At 33.4% G+C, this 22,843-nt stretch overlaps 1 protein-coding gene and 2 pseudogenes across 1 annotated transcript; all 3 read right to left on the bottom strand.

Annotated features, from left to right (window-relative positions):
* Nucleotides 1-12,363: 12,363 nt before the first annotated feature.
* LOC131395393 (olfactory receptor 4A47-like) lies at nt 12,364-13,312 on the bottom strand (annotated as a pseudogene).
* A 5,537-nt stretch (nt 13,313-18,849) lies between these two features.
* Nucleotides 18,850-20,789, bottom strand: LOC131395392 (olfactory receptor 4C12-like; annotated as a pseudogene).
* An 888-nt stretch (nt 20,790-21,677) lies between these two features.
* On the bottom strand, nt 21,678-22,607 carry LOC131395691 (olfactory receptor 4A47-like). The gene has a single exon (XM_058527531.1). It carries the CDS (start codon nt 22,605-22,607, stop codon nt 21,678-21,680), a length of 930 nt encoding a protein of 309 aa, XP_058383514.1.
* Nucleotides 22,608-22,843: the final 236 nt, after the last annotated feature.

Here is a 22,843-nt window from a genome sequence, read left to right as displayed (position 1 = left end):
TGAACTTAAATTGAGTCAAGTTTTCTTTCATTAATTTCCACACCAGAAACTGTGTTATGACTGAGGACACAGCAATTAACAAAACAGGGGAAGAATATCATAGAAAATGTCCTGTCTTCATGGATCTTATGTTCTTAAAACAAAGTCAGATGATAAATATGGGGGCAATTTAATAAAGTAATTATAGTCGTATTCAGTGCTTATAAGACAGCAAACATGGTATGTGACAGAAAATAATAGTCAGCCTTCTTACTATATTTCAATGTTGAGGAAGTTATTTCATACATCTCTAAACCTCATTTTTCCTCTAAAATGAAGAGAATAATACATACTTCAAGAAATTATGGTGACTAAATGGCATAACATATGTAAAGTGCTTAACACAGCGCCTAATACACAGTAGTGCACAATATACTTCTTGTGAGGTTTTACAAAATGATGTGAGTCAGTCAAGTAAGACAAGCACATTTTTGTGTGTGAGGAGATCAGCCCTGAGCTAACATCCATGCTGATCCTCCTCTTTTTGCTGAAGAAGACTGGTCCTGAGCTAACATCCCACTGATCTTCCTCCACTTTATGTGGGACGCTGCTACGACATGGCCTGACAAGCGGTGCGACAGTGCGCGCCTGGCTGCCAGCAGCAGAGCATACGCACTTAACCGCTAGGCCACGGGGCCGCCCCAGCACTTTTTTTTTTTAATATTGAGGAAAGCTTCCTTCTAAAAAACATCTCAAAATTAAAACGACAAAATCATCCCATTTGCAACAACACAGATGGACCTTGAGGGTATTATCTTAAGTGAAATAAGCCAGACAGAGAAAGACAAACACCATATGATTTCACTCATATGTGGAAGATCAACTAACACACAGACAGAGAGAAGAGGTTAATGGTTAGCAGGGGGAAGAGGGTCAGAGGGTAGGCACAAGGGGGGAAGGGGCACATTTATATGGTGACTGACAAATAATAATGTATAACTGAAATTTCACAATGTTATAAACTATTATGACCTCAATTAAAATAAAAATTAAAAAAAATTAGGTAGAAGAGCTACTTGAGAAGAGCTACCAAATCATAGGCTATTCTATGCTACTGCCAGAGGTTAAGGACTATTCTAATCATTTGTGTTTCTACTTCAGCACTAATCACAATGGTATTTAAACTGTTTAAGAAAGTAGATGATTTTAAAACGTAAAACTCCTAATTCTCTCTATAAGGCATTCATTCAATTATTTACTGTGCCCTGTCCAATTATAAGAGCTAAGGATCCAACAGTGAGCTTACATTCTGATGGGAGAACAGATAATACACAAAATTTCATAAGTAAAATATATAGTATGTTAGCCAGTCAAAAGTGCTAACATTAAAGTATGAAAGAAAACATTAAAGGTGATGGAAAGATAGGGAATGTCTGTATGTACTGTAATTTATGAAAATCCATGCAGAAATGCTTTAAAAATATCTGACAGAATCCAGCAATATAAAAAGACAATATAACATTAACCGCGCAAAGTTTATTCCACAAATGCAAGGAACATCCAATACAATAAAATCCAGTAATATAATTAATCACATTAATATATGTAAGGAGAAAATAGTGTAATCATCTCAATAACTGCTGAAAAAGGCATTTTGAAAAATAACACCATTCTTGATTTTTAAAAAATTCAGTGAAATACAAATTGCAGGAAATTTCAGCAACTACGAGCATTATTTGATATCATATTGGGTGTAACAGCCAGTGTACCGCCACAAAAGAAATAAATTACAAGAACTAGAATTTGGAAAGGAAGAAATGCAGAAGATAGTGCAGATGATATAATTATGTACCTGGAAAAATAGAAAGAGAAAAAGAAGCAATTCCTAAAATTTGGGAAAAAAACCCAAAACTATCAAATAGGTATAACTTACATAAAGCTGGTGGCATAACAACAGAGAAAAATGGATATCTTAAGTATACTTTAAAAACAATGTTTTAATTGTAAATCTCTACTGGAATATATTCTACAGGCAAAAAGAACTGTAAAGAAATCTTGAACTGCATTGGTAGCAGTCATATTTTAGTAGTAGTAGTAGTATTGTTACTTTAAAATTATATAGATATACTGTAGGATAAAATAAATAGGTAAAATTGAAATAGATTAGTGAACTAAGATTTGTATCAGAAATCAAATAAGTTAATAAACTATGAATTAAAATACCAATGTGAAAAGTCAAATTTTATATTCTCTTCAATAATACTTATTTCTAGCCCTACTCACTGAAAATGCCTAGAAATAAGAAAATCTAATAGCAATATGAAAATCGATACTCAGGTTATAATCTCTGAAAACAATTCATCACTGTAAGGAATCAGGGCTCTTTAGAAAAATGGTTAATTCCAAGCACAGTGCAGAAAATGAAAAAGATGAGACTTGGATATTTTGTGGTGTAAGAAAACAAGGAAGCTCTCAAACACTAATGTAGCCATGTCAAAAAGACAGAGAACACATTTGAAAGGGTTCTCACTAGACTAAGGTGAATCAACTGTGCAGTAAAATGAATGAGTACAATGAATTAAAATACATTCAATACATGAGCTATTAAACCCTTTGGTCACCACTAGAAGCTACTACGACACCAAATCATTACTCTGAAATTTGTTAAATAAAGTGAAATAATTAAGAAGGCATCTTGTCATTCCTGTATGAACTTTCTTTCAGAGAATGAGTAAAATATGAGGGAAATTTGTTTTTTAAATAAGAAATCTAGTTAATAAAAGAAGAAGTATTAGAATTACAATAGCACCATTTTAAAACTTCTAATGACATAATAGATATAGGCAATATAATCGGTGGATACTGAAACTATGGAGTTAAGGTTAATGGAGAACTTTATAATTGAGAAACAAGACTGAGAAAACCTGAACCTACAGTTCAAACTCAGCATCAACACGTGCCTTCTGCTATGATGTAACAGGAAGTACTCACTCCACATGTGAAGGATTCTTGCTAAAAAAAATTGAACTTGAATTCATTCAAGCCTTTAGTTCTAGCTACTACTAGATCATAGGAGTTACCAGAAAGTAAGGAACGACTTAAATAATACTAGAATTTGAACTAAAACAATTTTAAACTTTTGAATATTCTATAAGACAAGTGGCTTGGTGTCTCTAACAAATCAATAGCTTTAAAATGGCCATTAAATGGATCACTTAGGGGATTAAAAAGTAGGTAGGTTAAATCACTAAAATATATTAAAATGAGAGATATGAATATTGAATATTACAAAATAAAAGTGACCTGAGAGAATACCAAACAAATATGATGGCTGGATCTTATTTGCCTGATGTTAAAAACAAACAACATTAAAGGGACCACTTTGAGAAAATGAAATCAATAATTTTATTAAATAAAAATGTTCTAAAATAATAGCTAAAAGACAAAGATTTTCAGATTAAATAGAAAGCAAGACCAATATGCTTGCTGTCTACAAAAAATCACTTGAAATATAAAGACATAGATATACCATTGTGAAGGAATGGATAACAATACACCATGCGAATGCTGATCAAAAGTCAGCTGGAGTAAATATATTGATAAAACAGTCTTCAGAAAATAAATATTACCAGGAATAAAGAGGACTATAACATAATGAAAAGGAGTCAATTCACCAAGAACACATGACAACCTAAAATGTGTATTCCCCTAAAAAGAGGAATTCAAAATTCTTGCAGTAGAATATAATAGAAATAAAAGAAAAGTGAACAAATCCACAATTTTAATTGATGAAGTCAACTCATTTCTCCTATTAATCAATATAAATGTAGACAATCAGTAAGATGAATGGCACTGAATAACACTATTAACCAACTTGATCTTAATGAGAAAAACAACAGAATACACATTTTCTCCAAGTGCATGTGTAATATTCACCATTCACCAAGATAAACCATATTTGGACTAAAAAATGATTTATTCTTAAAAATTTTAATCATACATACCATATTCCTTAGCAAAAGAGAAATTTAATTCAAAAGAATTTTAATCATACATACCATATTCCTTAGCAAAAAAGAAATTAAATTCAAAATCAGTAATGAAAAAATACTATAAAATCTACCAAATATTCAGAAATTAAATGACAGGCAGAATAAACATTCTTGTCAAGTGAACATGGAACATTCCCCAAGATAAAAGATGTTCTGGGCCATAAAAAAAATTAACAAATGCAAAAGGATTCAAATCATATATAGTATATTCCTGGATATTAATTAAATTGAACTAGAAATCAAAACCAAAAAATAGCAGGAAAAATCATCAAATATTTGGAAATTAAACATAAACTTATAAATAACCCGAGACCAAACAAGAAATCAAAAGTGAAATTCAAAAATATTTTAAATTAATTAAGTATTTAAAAACAACATTTCAAAAGTTGTGGGATGCAGCTAAAACACTATTGAGACATAAAGTACCATTAAACAGTCCTTATATGTAAATTAGCATTAAATGCATACATCAGAAAAGAAGAAACATCTCACATCAATTATCTAAGTACTTAGCTAAAAGCCAAAGAAAAAAGAACAAATTAAATCCAAGCAAGGAAAAAGAAAGAAATAATGAAGAGCAAAAATTGAAAACAGAAAAAGGATAGAGAAAAATAAGAGAGGAAGTGTTAATTCTTTAAAAAAAAATAAAAAAAATTGATAAACTTCTAGCCAGACTGATTTATGAAGAAGAAGAGAAAACACACAAATTACAAACGTCAGAATGAAAAAGAGAACATAGTAGAAACCTACAGACATTAAAAGGATAATAAGGAAATATGGTAGAGGACTATATGCTCATAAATGTGACAACTTAGAGGGAAAATTCTTTGCAGCACACAAGCTGCCAAAGCTCACTCCAAAAGAACAAGACAACGTGAGTCTCCCTTATGCTATGAAATAACTTGAATTAATAGTAAAAATCCTTTCAACACAGTAAAATCTAGAGGTGGATCACTTCATGCATGAATTCTACTAAACACTTAAGGAAGAAATAGTATCAATTCTATAGAAATTCTTCCAAAATATAGAAGAATATGAAATACTTCCCAAATCAGTTTATGAGTGCAGGGTTACCTTGATACCAAAGCTAGACAAACAGCTTAAAAGAAAAGTTCAGATTCTTCCATGAACATAGGTGCAAAAATAATCAACAGAATTCTAGCAAATCAAAATTACACACGATGACCAAGTGGGATTTATCCTGGGAATGCAAGGCTGATTCAATATTTGAAAATCGGTGTATGTAATTCACCATATCAACAGACTAAAAAAGTAAATTCATATGACTATCTCAATAGATGCAAAAAATATTGAGACAAAATTCAACTTCTAGTTATGATAAACACCCTTGGAGGATTAAGAATATAAGATAATCCCCTCAATAGGATACCAGGCCTCTCCAAAACCCTATAACTAACATCATACTTAATAACAAAAACCCAAATGCTTTCATTCCAAAATCATGAACAAGAAAAAGATGGCCTCTCTCACCACTCGTGTTCAACACCCGATGTAGGTCCTAACTTAACCAATAAGGCGAGAAAAAGAAATAAAACATATCATATTGGAAAGGATGGAATCAAAATGTTCCTATTCATGGACACAATAATTATATACCTAGAAAATCTCAAAGAATCTGCAGAAACAGCTACTAGAACTAATAAGTGAGTTTAGTTAGGTCATAGGATACACGAACAAAAATTAATCATATATCTATGCACTAACCAGGATCAATTTGAAATTGAAATTTTTAAATGTACCATTTAAACTAACAACAAAAATCATGAAAACCTTAGGCATAAAACATATAAATACCTTCTGAAGTGTGTTAAAATTACAATATACTGACAAAAAAATCAAAGGAAAATGAAATATGTGGAAAGATATACCATAGTCATGAATTGGAAGACCGATTATTTTAAATCTCAAATATCCTCAAATTCATCTATAGAGTCAATGCAATTCTAAACAAAATTGCACTACAATATTTTTTTTGCAGAAATTGACAAGCTCATTAAAAAATTTGTATGGAAAGGCAAAAGAACTAGAATAGCCAAAATAATTTTGAAAAGAACAAAGTTGAAGGACTCACATTACCTGATTTCTAGACGTAATATAAAGTGTAATACTGGAGAAAGGATACACATGTAGATCAATGACATAGAATAGATAGTCTAGAAATAGACCAACACATTTGATGATTTACGACAAGTACTAGAGGCAATTCATTGTAGAAATGATAGTCCTTTCAATAAATCGTGCTGCCATAACTGGATATCTATTTGCAAAAAGTGAACTTTGAGGGGCCAGCTCTGTGGCCTAGTGGTTAAGTTTGGTGCACTCTACTTGGCAGCCCAGGTTCGGTTCCCAGGCATGGACATATACTACTCATTGGCAGCCGGGCTGTGGCGGCAACACACATACAAAAGAGAAGAAGATTTGCTACAGATGTTAGCTCAGGGCGAATCTTCCTCAGCAAAAGAAAAAAAGTGAACTTTGATCAATACTTCAAGCCATAAGTGAAAGTTAACTCCAAATGGCTCATAGGGCTAAATGTTAAACCTAAAAATATAAAACTGTTAAGAGGGAACATCAGAGAAAATCTTTGTGACCTTGGGTTAGGCAAAAATTTCCTAAGTATGACAATAAAAGCATGATCAGTAAAAGAAAAAAATGATAAATTGGACTCCATTAAAACTGAGAAATTCTGCTCTTCAGAGGATACTTTAAGAAAACAAAAAGGCCACAGATTGGGAGAAAATATTTGCAAATCACATATCTGATAAAGGACTTGTTTTCAGAATATATAAAGGACTCTCAACTTTGAATTGTAATAAGCAGCTCAGTATAAAACAGTCAAAAGTATTGAACAGAAATTTCACAAAGGAAGATATATAAATGGCAAAAAACACATGAAAAATGTTTACTATCACCAGTCATTCCGGAAATGCTAATTAAAATCACAACAAGATACCACTACTGACCGACTAGAATGGCTAAAATAAAAAAAACACTTGACAATACCAAGTTCTGACAAAGATGGAGAAAACCTAAAAGTATCATTTGTTGCTAGTAGGAAAACAATATGCTCTACTTTGGAAAACAGTTTGAAAGTGTTTTATGAAATCAAACAGACACTTACCATAAGATCCAGCTCTTCCACTCCTAGGTATTTATCCAAGTGTAAGGAAAACTTATGTTAACACAAAAATCCATACACGAATATTTATAGCAGTTTTACTCATAATTTTAAATATCTGGAAAAAATCAAACTATGTCTTGAGAAAGGGAAAACAAACTGTGTTACATTCATAAAATGGAATATTATTCAACAATAAGACTTAATGAACTGTTGATGAACACGATAATATGCATAAATCTCAGATGTATATATTAAGAGAAAGAAACTAGATTTAAAATACTACATACTGGACATGATTTTCTATTTAGAAAACCCTAAAGACTCCATCAAAAACTGGTAGAACTAATAAACAAACAATGAATTCAACAAACAAATGAATTAGTATATTACATATACTAATAGCGAACTATCCAAAAACAAAATTAAGAAAATAATCTAATTCACAACAGCATCAAAAAGAATAAAACATTTAGGAATAAATTTAACCAAGGAAGTGAAAGACCTGTACACTGATAATTACATAACATCGATAAAAAAAAATTGAAGACACAAATAAATGAAAGATATCTCATGTTTGTGGATTGAAAGAATAAATATTGTTAAAATGTCCAAAGCAATCTACAGATTCAATACAATCTCCATCAAAATCCCAATAATATTTTTTACAGAAATAGAAAAAGACAATAATAAAATTCATGAAACCACAAAAGATCCCAAATAGCCAAAACAATCTTGAGAAAGAAGAACAAAGCTGGAGGCATCACACTTCGTGATATAGTTACAAAACTATAATAATCAAAACAGTATGGTACCAGCATAAAAACAGATACACAGACCAATGGAACAGAATAGAAAGCTCTGAAATAAACCTGTGCATATACAGTCAACTCATCCTTGAAAAGCTGGCCAAGAATACCCTATGGGGAGAGTAAAATCTCTTCATTGTGTTGGGGAAAACTGCATATCCATATGCAAAAGAATGAAATTGAATCTTTAGTTTGAATATTTGTGTGCCCAAAATTCATATGCTGAAATCTTAATGTCCATTGATGGTATTAGGAGGTGGAGCCTTTGGGAGGTGATTAGATCATGAAGGCTGAGCCTGTATAAATGAAATTAATGCCCTTATAAGTGAAACATGTTTGCAAGGATGTAGAAAAGTTAGAACCCTTGTACACTGTTGGTGGGAATGTAAATTGGTGCAACCACTGTAGAAAACAGTACCTAAAATAATTAAGAATAGAACTACCACATGATCCAGCAATCCCACTTCAGGGTATACACCCAAAGGAAATGATATCTCTATCTTAAAGAGATATCTGCACTCCCATATTCAATGAAACGTTATTCACAATAGCCAAGATATGAAAACAACATAAGTGTTCATTAGCTTTATATGTGCCCCATTTCTTCGTCCATGATGAATGGACGAAGAAATGGGGGTACTTATAAAAAATGAAATATTATTCAGCCATAAAAATGAAGGAAATTCTGCCTTATGGGACATGGATAAAGCTGGAGGATATTAAGTGAAATAAGCCAGATACAGAAAGACAAATACTGTACGATCTCACTTACATGTGGAATATAAAAAAGTCAAACACACAGAAACAGAGAATAGAATGTTGATTGCCAAGGACTGGAGGATGGGGTAAATGGGAGATGATGTTCAAAGGGTACAAACTTCCAGTAATAAGATAATTAAGTTCTGGGGTCTAATACACAGCATGGTGGTTATAGTTAACAATACTGTATTGTGTACTTGAAATTTGCTAGGAGAGTAGATTTTAAATGATCTTACTAAAAAAATGGTAATAATGTGAGGTGATGATTGTATTAATTAGCTTGATTGTGGTAATAATTTCACTATATATGTATATATCGAATCATCACATTGTACATCTTAAATATATACAATTTTAATTTGTCAATTATACCTCAAAGCTGGGAGAAAAAAAATGACATTCAGTATGATTCAGTATATGACACTCTGAAAAAGACAAAATTATAGAGACAGAAATGGATTAGCGTTTGCCAGAAATCGGAAGCAAGGGAAAAAGATGACTACAAAGGTATATGGGGAAATACTTTTGGTGATGAAACATTCTGTATATTGATTATGATGGTGGCTACACAAACTGTATGTATTTATCAAAACTTGCAGAACTTAGACTAAAAAAAGGTAAAGGTAAAAGATGTACTGTGAAGACTATATCTTATTTAAAACTTAAAAAAAAAAAAAACGATTTCCTACAGTGAAACAGCAGACACTCACAAAATATAATAGAAGATAAGATCATATTTACCGTAGCATCATAAAAACAAACTCAAGGGGCTGGACCTGTGGTGTAGTGGTTAAGTTTGGCCCACTCCACTATGGTGGCCTGGGTTCGCTCGCTGGTTTGGATTCCAGGCGTGGACCTACACCACTCATCAGCCACGCTGTGGCAGCAAGCACATACAAAATAGAGGAAGATTGGCATACATGTTAGTTCAGGGCCACTCTTCCTCAAAGAAAAAAAGAGGAAGCTTGGCAACAGATGTTAGCTCAGGGTGCATCTTCCTCATCAAAAAAATAAACAAAAAAACTCAGACTTCATTTACAAAGAAACATACTAGATCTATATGAACATAAAAGAAGACCTGTAAAATGAAAAGACCTACTGAGTTGGTGGAAAAGAATTCTCTAAAGATATAAACTCTTTCTAAATCAAATCTTTTTTTTTTTTTTTTGTGAGGGAGATCAGCCCTGAGCTAACATCCATGCTAATCCTCCTCTTTTTGCTGAGGAAGACCGGCTCTGAGCTAACATCTATTGCCAATCCTCCTCCTTTTTTTTTCCCCCCGAAGCCCCAGTAGATAGTTGTATGGCATAGTTGCACATCCTTCTAGTTGCTGTATGTGGGACGTGGCCCCAGCATGGCCAGAGAAGCGGAGCGTTGGTGCGCGCCTGGGATCTGAACCCGGGCCGCCAGTAGCGGAGCGCGTGCACTTAACCGCTAAGCCACCGGGCCGGCCCCCTCTAAATCAAATCTTATTGAAAACACTAACTAAAGTTAGTTTTTACTGGACTAACATTAAAAATTAATTTTAAAACATTATCTGCAAGCATAGACACAGCTCTGACAAGGAATAGTAATGAAAGAATGCTAAGTTTATCAGATGTCAAAGGGTATTATAAATCAAATACAATTACACTGTGTGTTAAATAACACAGGAATAAAGAATTCAATGCAAGATAATGGAACCCTGAATTAGATCAAACATATGCTGTATTTTAGAATACAAAGTTGGGATATAAAAACAGTGGGGAAAAATAACTATGCATCTATAAAAATGGCCATCTAGAAAAACAATTAAAATTTAATCCTTAATTAACTCCTTACATCAAAATAAAGTGTAGATGGATCAAAAATTTAAACATAAAATATAAACCACAAAAAGACTAAAAAAATTAAATGTTGAAAAAACTGTGAAAGAATGTTTTGGTAACACTGAAATAGGGAAAGTCTTTCTAAAGGACATAAAGACCGAAGAATATATTGAGAGATTTGATTATGTAAACATAAAAATACTTCTATGTGGCCAAAAATATTCTGCAAAGTAGAAAAACATCAAAAACAAAATACAAGCTGGGAAAATAGTAATTACACATACAATGGTAAAAGGGATAATTTCCTTAGTGTATAATTAAATCATAAAAATCAGTATGGAAGAGATCAGCATTCAAATAAAACAGGTAAGGGCTGGCCTTGTGGCTTAGCGGTTATGTGCATGCGCTCTGCTACTGGCGGCCCGGGTTCGGATCCCGGGCGCGCACAGACGCACAGCTTCTCTGGCCATGCGGAGGCCATGCCCCACATACAGCAACTAGAAGGATGTGCAGCTATGACACAACTATCTACTGGGGCTTGGGGGAAAAGAAATAAATAAATTAAAGACCTGGTGTTAATTTAAAATAAATAAATAAATAAAATAAAACAGGTAAAAGTCATTAAAATGCAATTCTCAAAAAAGGAAGACAAATCATTTTAAATGTGAATAGATGCTCAAATTCAATTATATTTATTGAATGTCAATTAAAGTATATAAATGAAATGTAATTTCTTTAACTGATCAGATTGTCAAATACCATAAATGTTTATCAAACACTGAATGTTGAGAATGTGGTCAAAAAGGCACTTTCCAGACTGAGGACAGTAGCATAGTTTGGTACAAGCCCATAGATGGCATTTGGGCAATAACTATGAACGTCAACATTTTAAATACATATATCAATTGACTCAAGAATTCCACTTCTAGGAACTCATATCTCCAAAATTTCATAAAGACTTCATTGCAGAGTTATTTGTCACAGAAAAAGATTGGGCGAAACATGAAGAAGACTGGATACATTAATTTTAGTGTATCTTTATAAAGAAGTATTAAGCAATGTGAGGACATTGAGAATGAGTTCAAGCTATATAGACTGGTATGGAAAAATATTCAGGAGGCTGAGCAGTAAAATGCAAAATTTATACACAGAGACATAAACAAAAACACATATATGAAAATATGCTTATATCTGTGAAGACTATTACTTAAAGAATCGTACAAACAGAGAACAGGGTCTGTATCTGGGAAAACTGGGAGACTCTAGTGAGGAACAGGTAGGAGGTTTATTCTACACTATTACCATTTTGTATGGATTGTATTTTTAACATTTATTATTATCTGTTATACTTTCAATTTTTTATTTAAAAAAGTAAAATATTACACTAAAAATTTCATATTTAATGCAAGTAAAATTGAATAAAGTACTCTATAAATCATTAAATATTTTAACTAGTACAATAAAAAGAATGAAGATAAAAGACAAGAATCTGACTAAAATAAAAGAATGAAAAAGGAAATAATAAAAATAAGTGCAGAAATTAATTAAAAATTACTGTAACTATAAAAATTTCGTTGACTAATTCATTATGTATTATTTGTTGACTCCCTATTGTACATGCATTTCACCTTTCTAGGAGCAGTAATAAACAAGATATAGAACTTACATTCTAATAGAGAAATTGTTATTAATATCACAAAGTTCACTCTTTAATTATAATTATCATAAATCCTTTGGAGCAAAGGAAAGTCTGCACCAGATTTACAAAGACTTTTACACTTGAAGCTGGTGGCTCTAATGCTAAATTACTTTCTTCATTATGGATGATGCACTGACTTACTAGTTGATATGACATTTCTTCTCAAGAGCTTCTTCATAGCATTAGTCATATCTGAATTTCTCAGAGCGTAGATTAATGGGTTCAGCATGGGGGTTATAACTGTATAAAACACACTCAATGATTTGTCAATGGGGAAGGTCATTGCAGGTCTTGCATACATGAAAATACAGGGAACAAAAAAGAAGACAACCACGGTGATGTGGGAACTACAGGTCTGGAGGGCTTTCCGCCTCCCTTCCTGACTAAGGTTCTTTAGAAAGTGCAAGATGACACCCTAAGAGATGAGTAAGACCAGAAACACAATAGCGCAGATCAGTCCTCCGTTGGCCAACACTAAGACGCCGATGACATACGTGTCAGTACAGATGAGTTTCAATAAGGGGTACATGTCACAGGAAAAGTGATCAATGACATTGGGGCCACAGAATGGGAGCCCATAAATAGTGGAAAGTTGAATTATTGAGTGCATAAAACCTCCAACCCAGGACGCTACCAGTAACACAACACACACTCGCTGCCTCATGATAATCAAATAATGCAAGGGCTTACAGATGGACACATAGTGGTCATAGGCCATCACCAACAGAAGAAAGACCTCTGATCCACCAAAAAGATGCACTGTAAAGAGCTGGGTCATACAAGATTGGAAAGATACAGTATTTGTCCCAAAGAACAAGTCTGAAATCAATTTGGGGGAGATGGAAGAGGAATAAAGGACATCCATAAATGAAAGACTAGCTAGAAAAATGTACACGGGGGAGTCCAGGGTCTTTCTTACTGATAGTCACAGTCAGAACAATGAGCATGTTGCCCACCATCGTCAAAATGTAAAAGAGCAAAAACATAATAAAAAGGACTTTCTGCTCCTTTGGATTCTGTGTGAGGCCCAAAAGGACAAAGTAAGTCACGTTGTTCCTTGGTTCCATCTAGTCCTTATAGCGCTGACCTCAGAGATTAGAAGCAGTTTACCTACAAAACAAGGGGGAAAACTTTTAAATGCATTATAAGTTTAATCTTTCATTTATTCATTCAATTAAAAGAATGTGTACAGCATATCTATTTGTGTCAAATGTGTCACAGATATTGTGATCACCAAGTCAAATAAGACATAGTTCCCTATCCTCAGTGATATCATGCATAATGAGGGATCAGGCTACCAGGCAATGTAATAAGTGCATTATAAAAATATTCACACAATGCTAAGGGTCACAGTGTAGGAAGATAACAATCAAACTGGAATTAGAGAAGACTTCCCAGAGGAAGCAATGCTTTAGATGAGTTTAAAGGGAAAGTGAAAGAACAGGAGAAGATAAATGGGAATTCCATGAAAAGAGGCAATGTTTATATAGTCACAAAAGTGTCATTCTTGAGACCCATTGAAGGTAATTTACATATTTAAAGTGAGTAGATCACATTATTAATGGAAAATCACTGCCCTGGATTGTCTCAGATCTCTTTGAGACTTCTTTCTTAGGGACTTTCAATGGATATTCCTCCTTTTTCTGAACAATAAATGCTGTAGCACTCCAATTATGTGTCTCCAGCCTCTATCTTCCCCCTAATTTTCAAAGGTGTATATGCAACATCTCCAATTTAAGGCATCTCCATTTGGGTATCAACTTCGTATTTATAAAACTAAATTTTTAATTTTCAACAATAAACATAGGTGTTCCTCATCTCATTAAATGGTACCACCTTCCATGTAATTTTTCAGACAATAAATCTCACAGCGTCCTTCACTCCTTTATTGTTCTTATATTACTTACTGATATCTTTAACAAGTCTTATTGCCTCTACTTTCTAATATATCACAAATTTATCATTTCCCAAATCTTATTTTCTTCTTGGCCCACTGCAATAGCCGCCTGCCAAGTCTCTCCACTCTCATTCTGCCCTCCAACAATTTCTTCTCCTGAAGCAGCCCAAATGATCCTTTTTAAATCTTATTGTGATTATGTCATGCCACTGCTCAAAACTCCTATAGCAGATTCCAAATGGACTCACAATTTAATGTATCATATTTAATATTCAGAGCAACAAGAATTGTAATCCCCATTTCCTAGTTGAAGAAACTGAGGCTCAGGACATCAAATTAATTTTCCCAAGGTCCCATATTTCTAAGTGACAAAACTAGAATTGGAATCTAACTTTGATTTATTTTAAAGTGATTTAATTTCTTACATAATGAAGAAATTCAGACAATTGTGAAGCCTGGTTCCCACTATTTGCAGTTAGTCTTACCTTGTGGCAACTTGTACACAATCCAAAGGAAGACTTTTCAATTCATTCATAGAGACTTCAAATTCTTTATCCATCTGGTATGAGAACAGAGGACGAAAGGCTGCATTATGACTTGAGGGTATATTTTGTATCATTTGACCATCTGTCCATTTTCTCCATGGAGTCTTCTGGTTATTTAGAAGACTGTTTTTATTTACACAGCAGATTATTTAATGGGATTTCCTGGTGCTCACAGAAAAATAAAAATTTAATCATGTTAGGATAATTCATCAAAAGGCCAACAAATCCTTTGTTTCTGTAAGAAGATAGCACCTAGCCATATCCCAGGGAAATTTTTCTGGAATAATTTCTTTCCTACTAACCTCAAAATAGAAAAATTCCATTCAATTGTTTAGTCCTTCTCATTCTATTGTATGGCATGACCAGGACCTTTGACTTGAGATTTTGAGAGACATTCTTGTGCCTTGTTTTTATATCATGCTTTAAGCCTAACAAAAGACCTCCTGAAAATTTTATGTCAGTTCTTAAATGAACAACCTCTTCTTCCCGACAGTGCAAAGACCATTGGACGTTATATCTCTTCTGACCACAATTATCATTGAGTCCTGGAATTGGAATATGTCCAAGACTAATTCTTGCTTAATTAAATTCACTGGGATTTGCAAATTCACAAAATTTGAAAGAACATTTATATGTAAAGATACTACCAGGCCAAATCACATAATTAGCATCAGAAAGATGTAACATGGAGAAAAAGATAATTTTTAGAACTGTTATAAGACTATTGCCAGTCAAGAATAAAATATTATCCAAGGCATTTTGTTCCAGTGAAGATTAATTTATCAAGTATTTCCCCACTTGCCATAGCAAGTGTTTCTTTCTGTTTACTTAATACACAATTTATTCTTCCTTGAAGTGTGGTAAGTTATATTAAAAAACTTTGTCACCAATTTAGATGTAACAACTGATTATCCAATTATTTTTTTTTTAATTAAGAGCACCTATTTTACACCAATGTCAACTTAAAAAGAAAATTCACCTGTTATTTTACCCTCAAGATGAGTTTATTTGGGAATAGCCAAAAGAATTGCAATTAGGGATGTGCATGCTATGGGAACCATAGACAAATCTAGAAAACAAAGGAGGGGAGTTTGCTTTTACAGAGGAAAAGGGGGAATAGGGAGGCGCTGTTCTAAAGGAAAGTTCCTGGGGCAAAGTAACAGTTCAGGAGGCAATGGCTTCTCATTGGCCGAGCTGCAGCATTTCTCATTGGCTGGGCTGTTGCCATGTGAGGAGAGAAGTAAAGTAGCTTTACTTCTTGTTGAAGATGCAAGCACAGATCTCGTTCTGTTTGGTGTAATTGAGGACGAATGACAGGTGTGAGAGCTCCCCTGGCAGGCTTCCAGACTCAAATTTAGTTAAGGTTTCTTTTGTTAATTTCCACACCAGGAAGTGTGCTATGAGGGAGGACACAGCAATTAATAAAACAGAAAAAAATACCATGCAAAAGGTCATTCCTGCATGGGCCTTACATTCTTATAAAAGAGACAATAAATAATGGGACAGTTTAATAAATTAAATATTATCTCATTCAGTGCTTATAAGACAGCAAACAGGGTACTGTGACAGAAAATAAGAGGGAGAATTCTACTATGGATAAGGTTATCAGAGAAGGCCTGTCTTAGAAGGTGATGTCTAAGCTGAGATCCAAAGGATAGGGCGCTGGCCCCATGGCTTGGCGGTCGAGTGCACGTGCTCCGCTGCTGGCGGCCCAGGTTGGGATCCCGGGTGCGCACCAGCACACCGATTCTCTGGCCATGCTGAGGCCGCGTCCCACATACAGCAACTAGAAGGATGTGCAGCTATGACATACAACTATCTACTGGGGCTTTGGGGGGAAAAATAAATAAAAAATAAATAAATAAACAAAGGATAGGAAGTTGCTACCATTGGCAGCACTGCGACAGGTAGTAATATTAAGTAAATATTAATTAAGTAAAATTATCTTACCTCACAGATGACATGATCTACATGTAGAAAACTAAAAATTTCACGGGAATTTTTATTGCAGTGCCATGTTGAAAAGTAGTGGTGAGAATGGGCACACTTGTTCCTGATTTTAGTGGGAAAGCTTTTATCCTTTCATTGTTGAATGTGATGTTATCCGTGGATTTGATCTATATGGCATTTATTATTTTGAGGTATATTCCTTCCATACCCCATTTGTTGAGAGCTTTTTATCATAAAAGGGTGTTGAATTTCTATACTATCTATGAAGGACCCAAAGAGGAAATTAAGAAAATAATTCCATTTACAACAGCATGAGAAAGAATAAAATACATAAGAATGAACTTAACCAAGGAGGCAAAAGGCTTGTGCACTGAAAACTATAAAATGTTGCTGAATGATATTATAGAAGACACAAATAAATGGAAAGACATTCATGGACTGGAAGATTTAATATTATTAAGATGTTAATACTATGTAAATTGATCTACAGATTCAATGCAATCCCTATTAAATCCAAAAAGTACATTTTGCAGAAATAGCAAAATCCATTCTAAAATTCACATGGAATCTCAAGGGACTCCAAATAGCCAAACAATCTTGAAAAAGAAGAACAAAGTTGGAGCTCTCACACTTCCTGATTCTAAAACTTACTACACAGTTATGGTGATCAAAAGAGTGTGGTATTGGCACAAAGTCAGAAATATAGACTAATGGAATAAAATAGAGAGACTAGAAAGAAACTTTTGTGTATATTTTCAAATGATTTTTGACAAGTGTGTAAAGAGCATTCAATGGTGAAAGGACAACCAGTTCAACAATGTTGCTGTGAAAACCAGGTATCCAGTTGAACTATTAACTTTTACCATATACAAAAATTCACTCAAAATAGATCAAAGACCTAAAATACTAGCTAAAAATATAAAACATTTAGAAGAAAATTTGGGTTTGTCAATGATTTATTGGATATGACACCAAAGGCACAGGCAAGAAGAGAAAAAAAATAGATAAATTGTACTTTATCAAAATTAAGAACTTTTGTGCGTCAAATGACTCTGTAACAGAGTGAAAGGTGAAAAAAGGCAACCTATGGAGTGGGAGAAATGATTTGCAAAGAACACATCTTTCAAGGTATTAATATGCAGAATATATAAAGATCTATATCTCTACAACAACAAAAATCAAATAACCAATTAAAAATGAGCAAAGGATTTGAATAAACATTTGCCCAAAGACCATATAAATGGCCAGTAAGCACATGAAAGATGCTCAACATCACTATCATTAAAGAAATGCAAATCAAAACCATAATAAAATACAGCTTCGTACACACTAGGATAGCTATTATAAAAACAATGGAAAATACAGGTAGGAGAGAATGTGGAGAAATTGGAACAATCGTGCATGGCTGCTGGGAATGTAAAATGATGTAACTGCTAGGGAAATGTTATGGTAGTCCCTCAAAAATTAAACAAAGAATTGTCATATGATTCAGTAGTTCCACCTTTGAGTATATATCCAAAATAAAAGAAAGCAGGGACTCAAACATCCTGCTATTTCTACACCCATTTTCAGAGCTGTATTATTCACAATATTCAGAAAGTAGAAGCAAATGAAGTGTCTACTGACAGGTAAATGTATATACAAAATGAGGTATATGCATGCAATGGAATATTTTCAGCCTTGAATGGGAAGGAAATCCTTACATATGCTAAAACATAGATTAACCTATAATACATTATTCTAAGTGAAATAAGGAATTCACAAAAGGACAAGGATTGTGTGATTTCACTTACTTGAGGTACATAAAGTAGTCAACTTCATAGACAGAAAGTAGAATGTCGGTTGCATGGGGTTCAGGAAAATGGGGAATTATTGTTTAAGGAGTGTAGAGATTCAGTTTGGGAAAAAGAAAAAGCTCTGGAGATGATATTTGCATAAAAATGTAAATTAACTTAATACCACTAAACTGGACACTTAAAATAGTTAAAATTGTAAATGTTGTGTATATTTTGCCATAATTTAAAAACTAAGGTGACTTCATTAACAGGCTCCTGATGTGAATGTAATAGCTCAAAGTACATGCAAAAATCACTGACTTCAGATACAACTGGGTAATTTGTCCAAACTGTAGATATACCCATCCAAAACAAAACTACTAAATTAAAATCTCCGTTGCTGTGTCCTGAGAATCGGCATTTTATAAGAGCCCTGACTAATTCTGACAAAACACAGCTACGGCTTTATCAATGGAGAAGATAGCAACTGAGTACAAATATATAAACATGCAGGGAACAAAGACTAAGATGACCTCAGTGATTTCAGAGACATAGGTGGACAGAGCTTTGCATCTCCCCTCCAAGCCATAGGTACTCAGACTGTACAAGATGATTACATAGGAGGCTATTTAGAGGAAAAAAATTAACAGGCAGATGAACCCACCAATGGCAGCAACAAAGAGACCAAGGGTATTAGTATCCATGCAGAGATGTTTCAACAAAGGGGTTAAGTCACACATGAATGATCTATGACATTGGAGCCACAGACAGGCAGCCAGGTTGTGAAGAGGATCTGAATGGTTCCAAGGACAAAGCCTCTGGCTCATGCCACTCAAGAGAGGAAGCTTCATCCCTGTCACTCACAGTACAGGGGTTCAGAGTACACAGCAAATCACATGATTTCCTAGTACAGGGGTTTGCAGATGGCCACATAGTGGTCAATTCCAACCACCACAGGAAGAATGATCTCGGCAGCACAGAAAGATGCTTAGCAAAGACTTGAGCTGTCCACTTCCTGAAAAAGATGGTTTTCCTTAAAGCTAAAGTATTAACTAGCATTTTAGAAGTCATGGATGAAGAACAGTAGCTATCTATAAGGGATAAACAACATGGGCGGAAGTGGAAACACTACCCAAGGGTATAAAAGATAACCTCTTCAATGAAAAGATCTATTCTCTTCATGGATAACAGTTCTCAATACTCTAAATATATAAACTGTCCCTAAATGAATCTTCTTAAATTGAATCTTATTGAAAATAACTGAACTTTGTTTTTTGACTAAACTATCTTAAACTTATTTTAACTTAATTGTAAACATTTTAATTTGAAACTTATTCATCTTATTTAAATTTAAACTTATTATTTTATATTAAACTTAATTTTGAAACATAAACATACAAGAGTAGGGATAATTCTGGAAAAGAACAGTAATGAGGTACTGCTGGTCCTATCACATATCAAAATGTCATATATCAAAGCAATTACATCTGTGTCAATTGGTATGTGAATAAAGATATCAATAAAATGAATAGAGTTCTAAATTGGATCCAAATATATATGGGACTTCATAAAACAATAGTCAGGATTTCAAATTGATGGCAAACAGATACTTATGTAACTGTAAAAAACAACTAAATTTTAGAAAAACAACTAAAATTCAATCTCTATTTAACTCCTATATTAAAATAAATTCCAGATGAATCAGAAGATTTAATATAAGATATAAGACCACAAAACTGATTAAAAATTAAATGATAAAAAATAGTTGAAGACTATTTTGGTAAGAGTGAAGTGAGGAAAGTGTTTTCAAGCAAGGTACAAAAATCAAAAAATAAATAAATACAAAATGTAAAGAAAAGTTTTTACATAAAAAAGCATTTAATGTAGTATAAGAAAGTTAAAAACATAAGAGAAACAGAAAAATAATAATTACATATACAACAGTAAAAGGATCATTTCTTAAGTATATAATTATCACATGAAAATCAGTATGGAAAAGATCAACAATGGAATGAAATAGATAAAAGACATTACTAGGTAATTTACAGAAAAATAAATACAAATCATATTAAACATGTGAAAAGATGCTCAAATTCAATGATATCAAAAGGATTTTGATTAAAGTATAAAAATGAAGTAAAATAACTTTGATCAGATTGTCATGTGCCATAAATATTTATCAGGTACTGGTTGTTGAGAATGTGAACAAAAGTATTCTCATAGATGGTGGGCAGGAATCCAGCAATTAGTACAACATCAAGGATGGCAGTTTGGCAATAACTATGATTCCCAACATTTTATATACACATTCCATCTGACCGTTGATTTAAATATATATACTGACAGTTTTCACTTCTAGGAACTCATACTTGCACATGTTCAAAAACGTATATTTATTGCAGAATTATTTATCCTAGAAAAAGATGAGGAACCACATGAAGAGGGATGGGTACATTAATTTTAGTATATATTTATAAAGTAGCATTATACAGTATGAGAAAAACTAAGAGTTAGGTCTATATGGACTGGTATGGAAGTATCTTCAAGATGTTGCATAGTAAAAGCAAACATTTACATACAGAGGAAAAATAAAAATATATTGAAATACATTTGCATTTGCAAACATTATTACCTGATGAAATTTAAGAGACAGATTAAGTGACTGCCTCTGGGGAAGAGGACTAGAGACTATATTGACAGATAAATAAGAAATTTATTCTACACTTCATCCCATTTTGTATGGTTTTTATTTTTACTATTTGTTATCTATTGAACTTCAATTTTTATTTCAAAAGTAGAAGTGTTACACTAAAAATTTTATATGTAATGCTGCTGTATTTATCAGAGAAGAAAAGCTATACAGCATTAAATATTTTAAATATTATAATAAAAAGAAGTAACTTAAATGACAAGAATCTAAATAAAAATAATACTGTCTCATAAAAAACTAAAAAAGATCAACACATAAATTGATTAAGATTAGTGTAACTATATAAAATTTTCCTCACTAATTCATTACATATTATTGACTCCTTGCTATACAGGCATTACAGCTTTCCAAGAGAAGTGATAAGAGAGTATAGGCCTTACACTCTCACAGGGAGAGAAACTGCTATTAACAGCAATATCACATAGTTTGTTTTTTAATTGTAATTATCACAAGTTCTTTGAAGAAAAAAAGTCAGCATCAGATATAAGAAGACTTCTGCATTCCAAGGAAATGGACTCTAATGTCAAATGACTCTCTTCACGGTGGATGATGCGCTTATTTACTATAAGATATGACATTTCTTCTCCAGAGCTTCTTCATAGCATTTGTCATCTCTGAATTTCTCAAAGTGTAGATTAATGGGTTTAGCATGGGGGTTATAATTGTATAAAACACGCTTAATGATTTGTCAATGGGGAAGGTCTTAGCAGGTCTCACATACTCAAAAATACAGGGAACAAAGAAGAAAACAACCACAGTGATGTGGGAACCACAGGTCTGGAAAGCTTTCCACCTCCCTTCCTGGCTAAGGTTTTTTAGAGAGTGCAAGATGACACCATAAGAGATGAGTAAGAGCAAAAACACAATAGTGCAGATCAGTCCTCCATTGACCACCACTAAGAGGCCAATGACATAGGTGTCAGTACAGATGAGTTTCAATAAGGGGTACATGTCACAGGAAAAATGATCAATGACATTAGGGCCACAGAATGGGAGCCCATAAATAGTGCTAAGTTGAATTACTGAGTGCAGAAAACCTCCAATCCAACACACTACTAGCAGCACAATACACACCCGTTGCCTCATGATGACCAAATAATGCAAGGGCTTACAGATGGCCACATAGCGGTCATAGGCCATCACCAACAGAAGAAAGACCTCTGATCCACCAGAAAAGTGCTCTGTAAAGAGCTGAGTCATACAAGACTGGAAGGATATGGTATTTTCCCCAAAGAACAAGTTTAAAATTAGTTTGGGAGAAATAGATGAGGAATAAATGACATCCATAAATGATAAGCCAGCAAGAAAAAAGTACATTGGAGAGTCCAGGGTCTTACTGAAAGTTACAGTCATAACTATGAGCATGTTGCCCACCATGGTCAAAATATAGCAGAGCACGAACATAACACAAAGAACTTTCTGCTCTTTTGGATTCTGTGTGAGTCCCAAAAGGACAAAGTAAGTCACATTGTTCCTTGGTTCCATCTAGTCTTTATAGGTGCTGATTTCAGATATTAGAAGCAGTTTACCTATAAAACAAGGAAAAATATCTTTAAAAGTATTATAAGCTTAATCTTTCTTTCTTTATTCATTCAATCAAAAAATGCCTATGGAGTATCTGGGTCAAAATAGAGATGGGGATTATCAAGTGGAATAAAGCATGATTCCCTACTCTCAGTGATTTCATATATAATGATGGGATCAGACAAGTAAAGAACAAT

This window comes from Diceros bicornis, chromosome 31 (assembly GCF_020826845.1).
Source record: "Diceros bicornis minor isolate mBicDic1 chromosome 31, mDicBic1.mat.cur, whole genome shotgun sequence".
NCBI lineage: Eukaryota > Metazoa > Chordata > Mammalia > Perissodactyla > Rhinocerotidae > Diceros > Diceros bicornis.
Note: the sequence above shows the minus strand (reverse complement) of the source record. Positions and strands in the feature narration are given on the sequence as shown.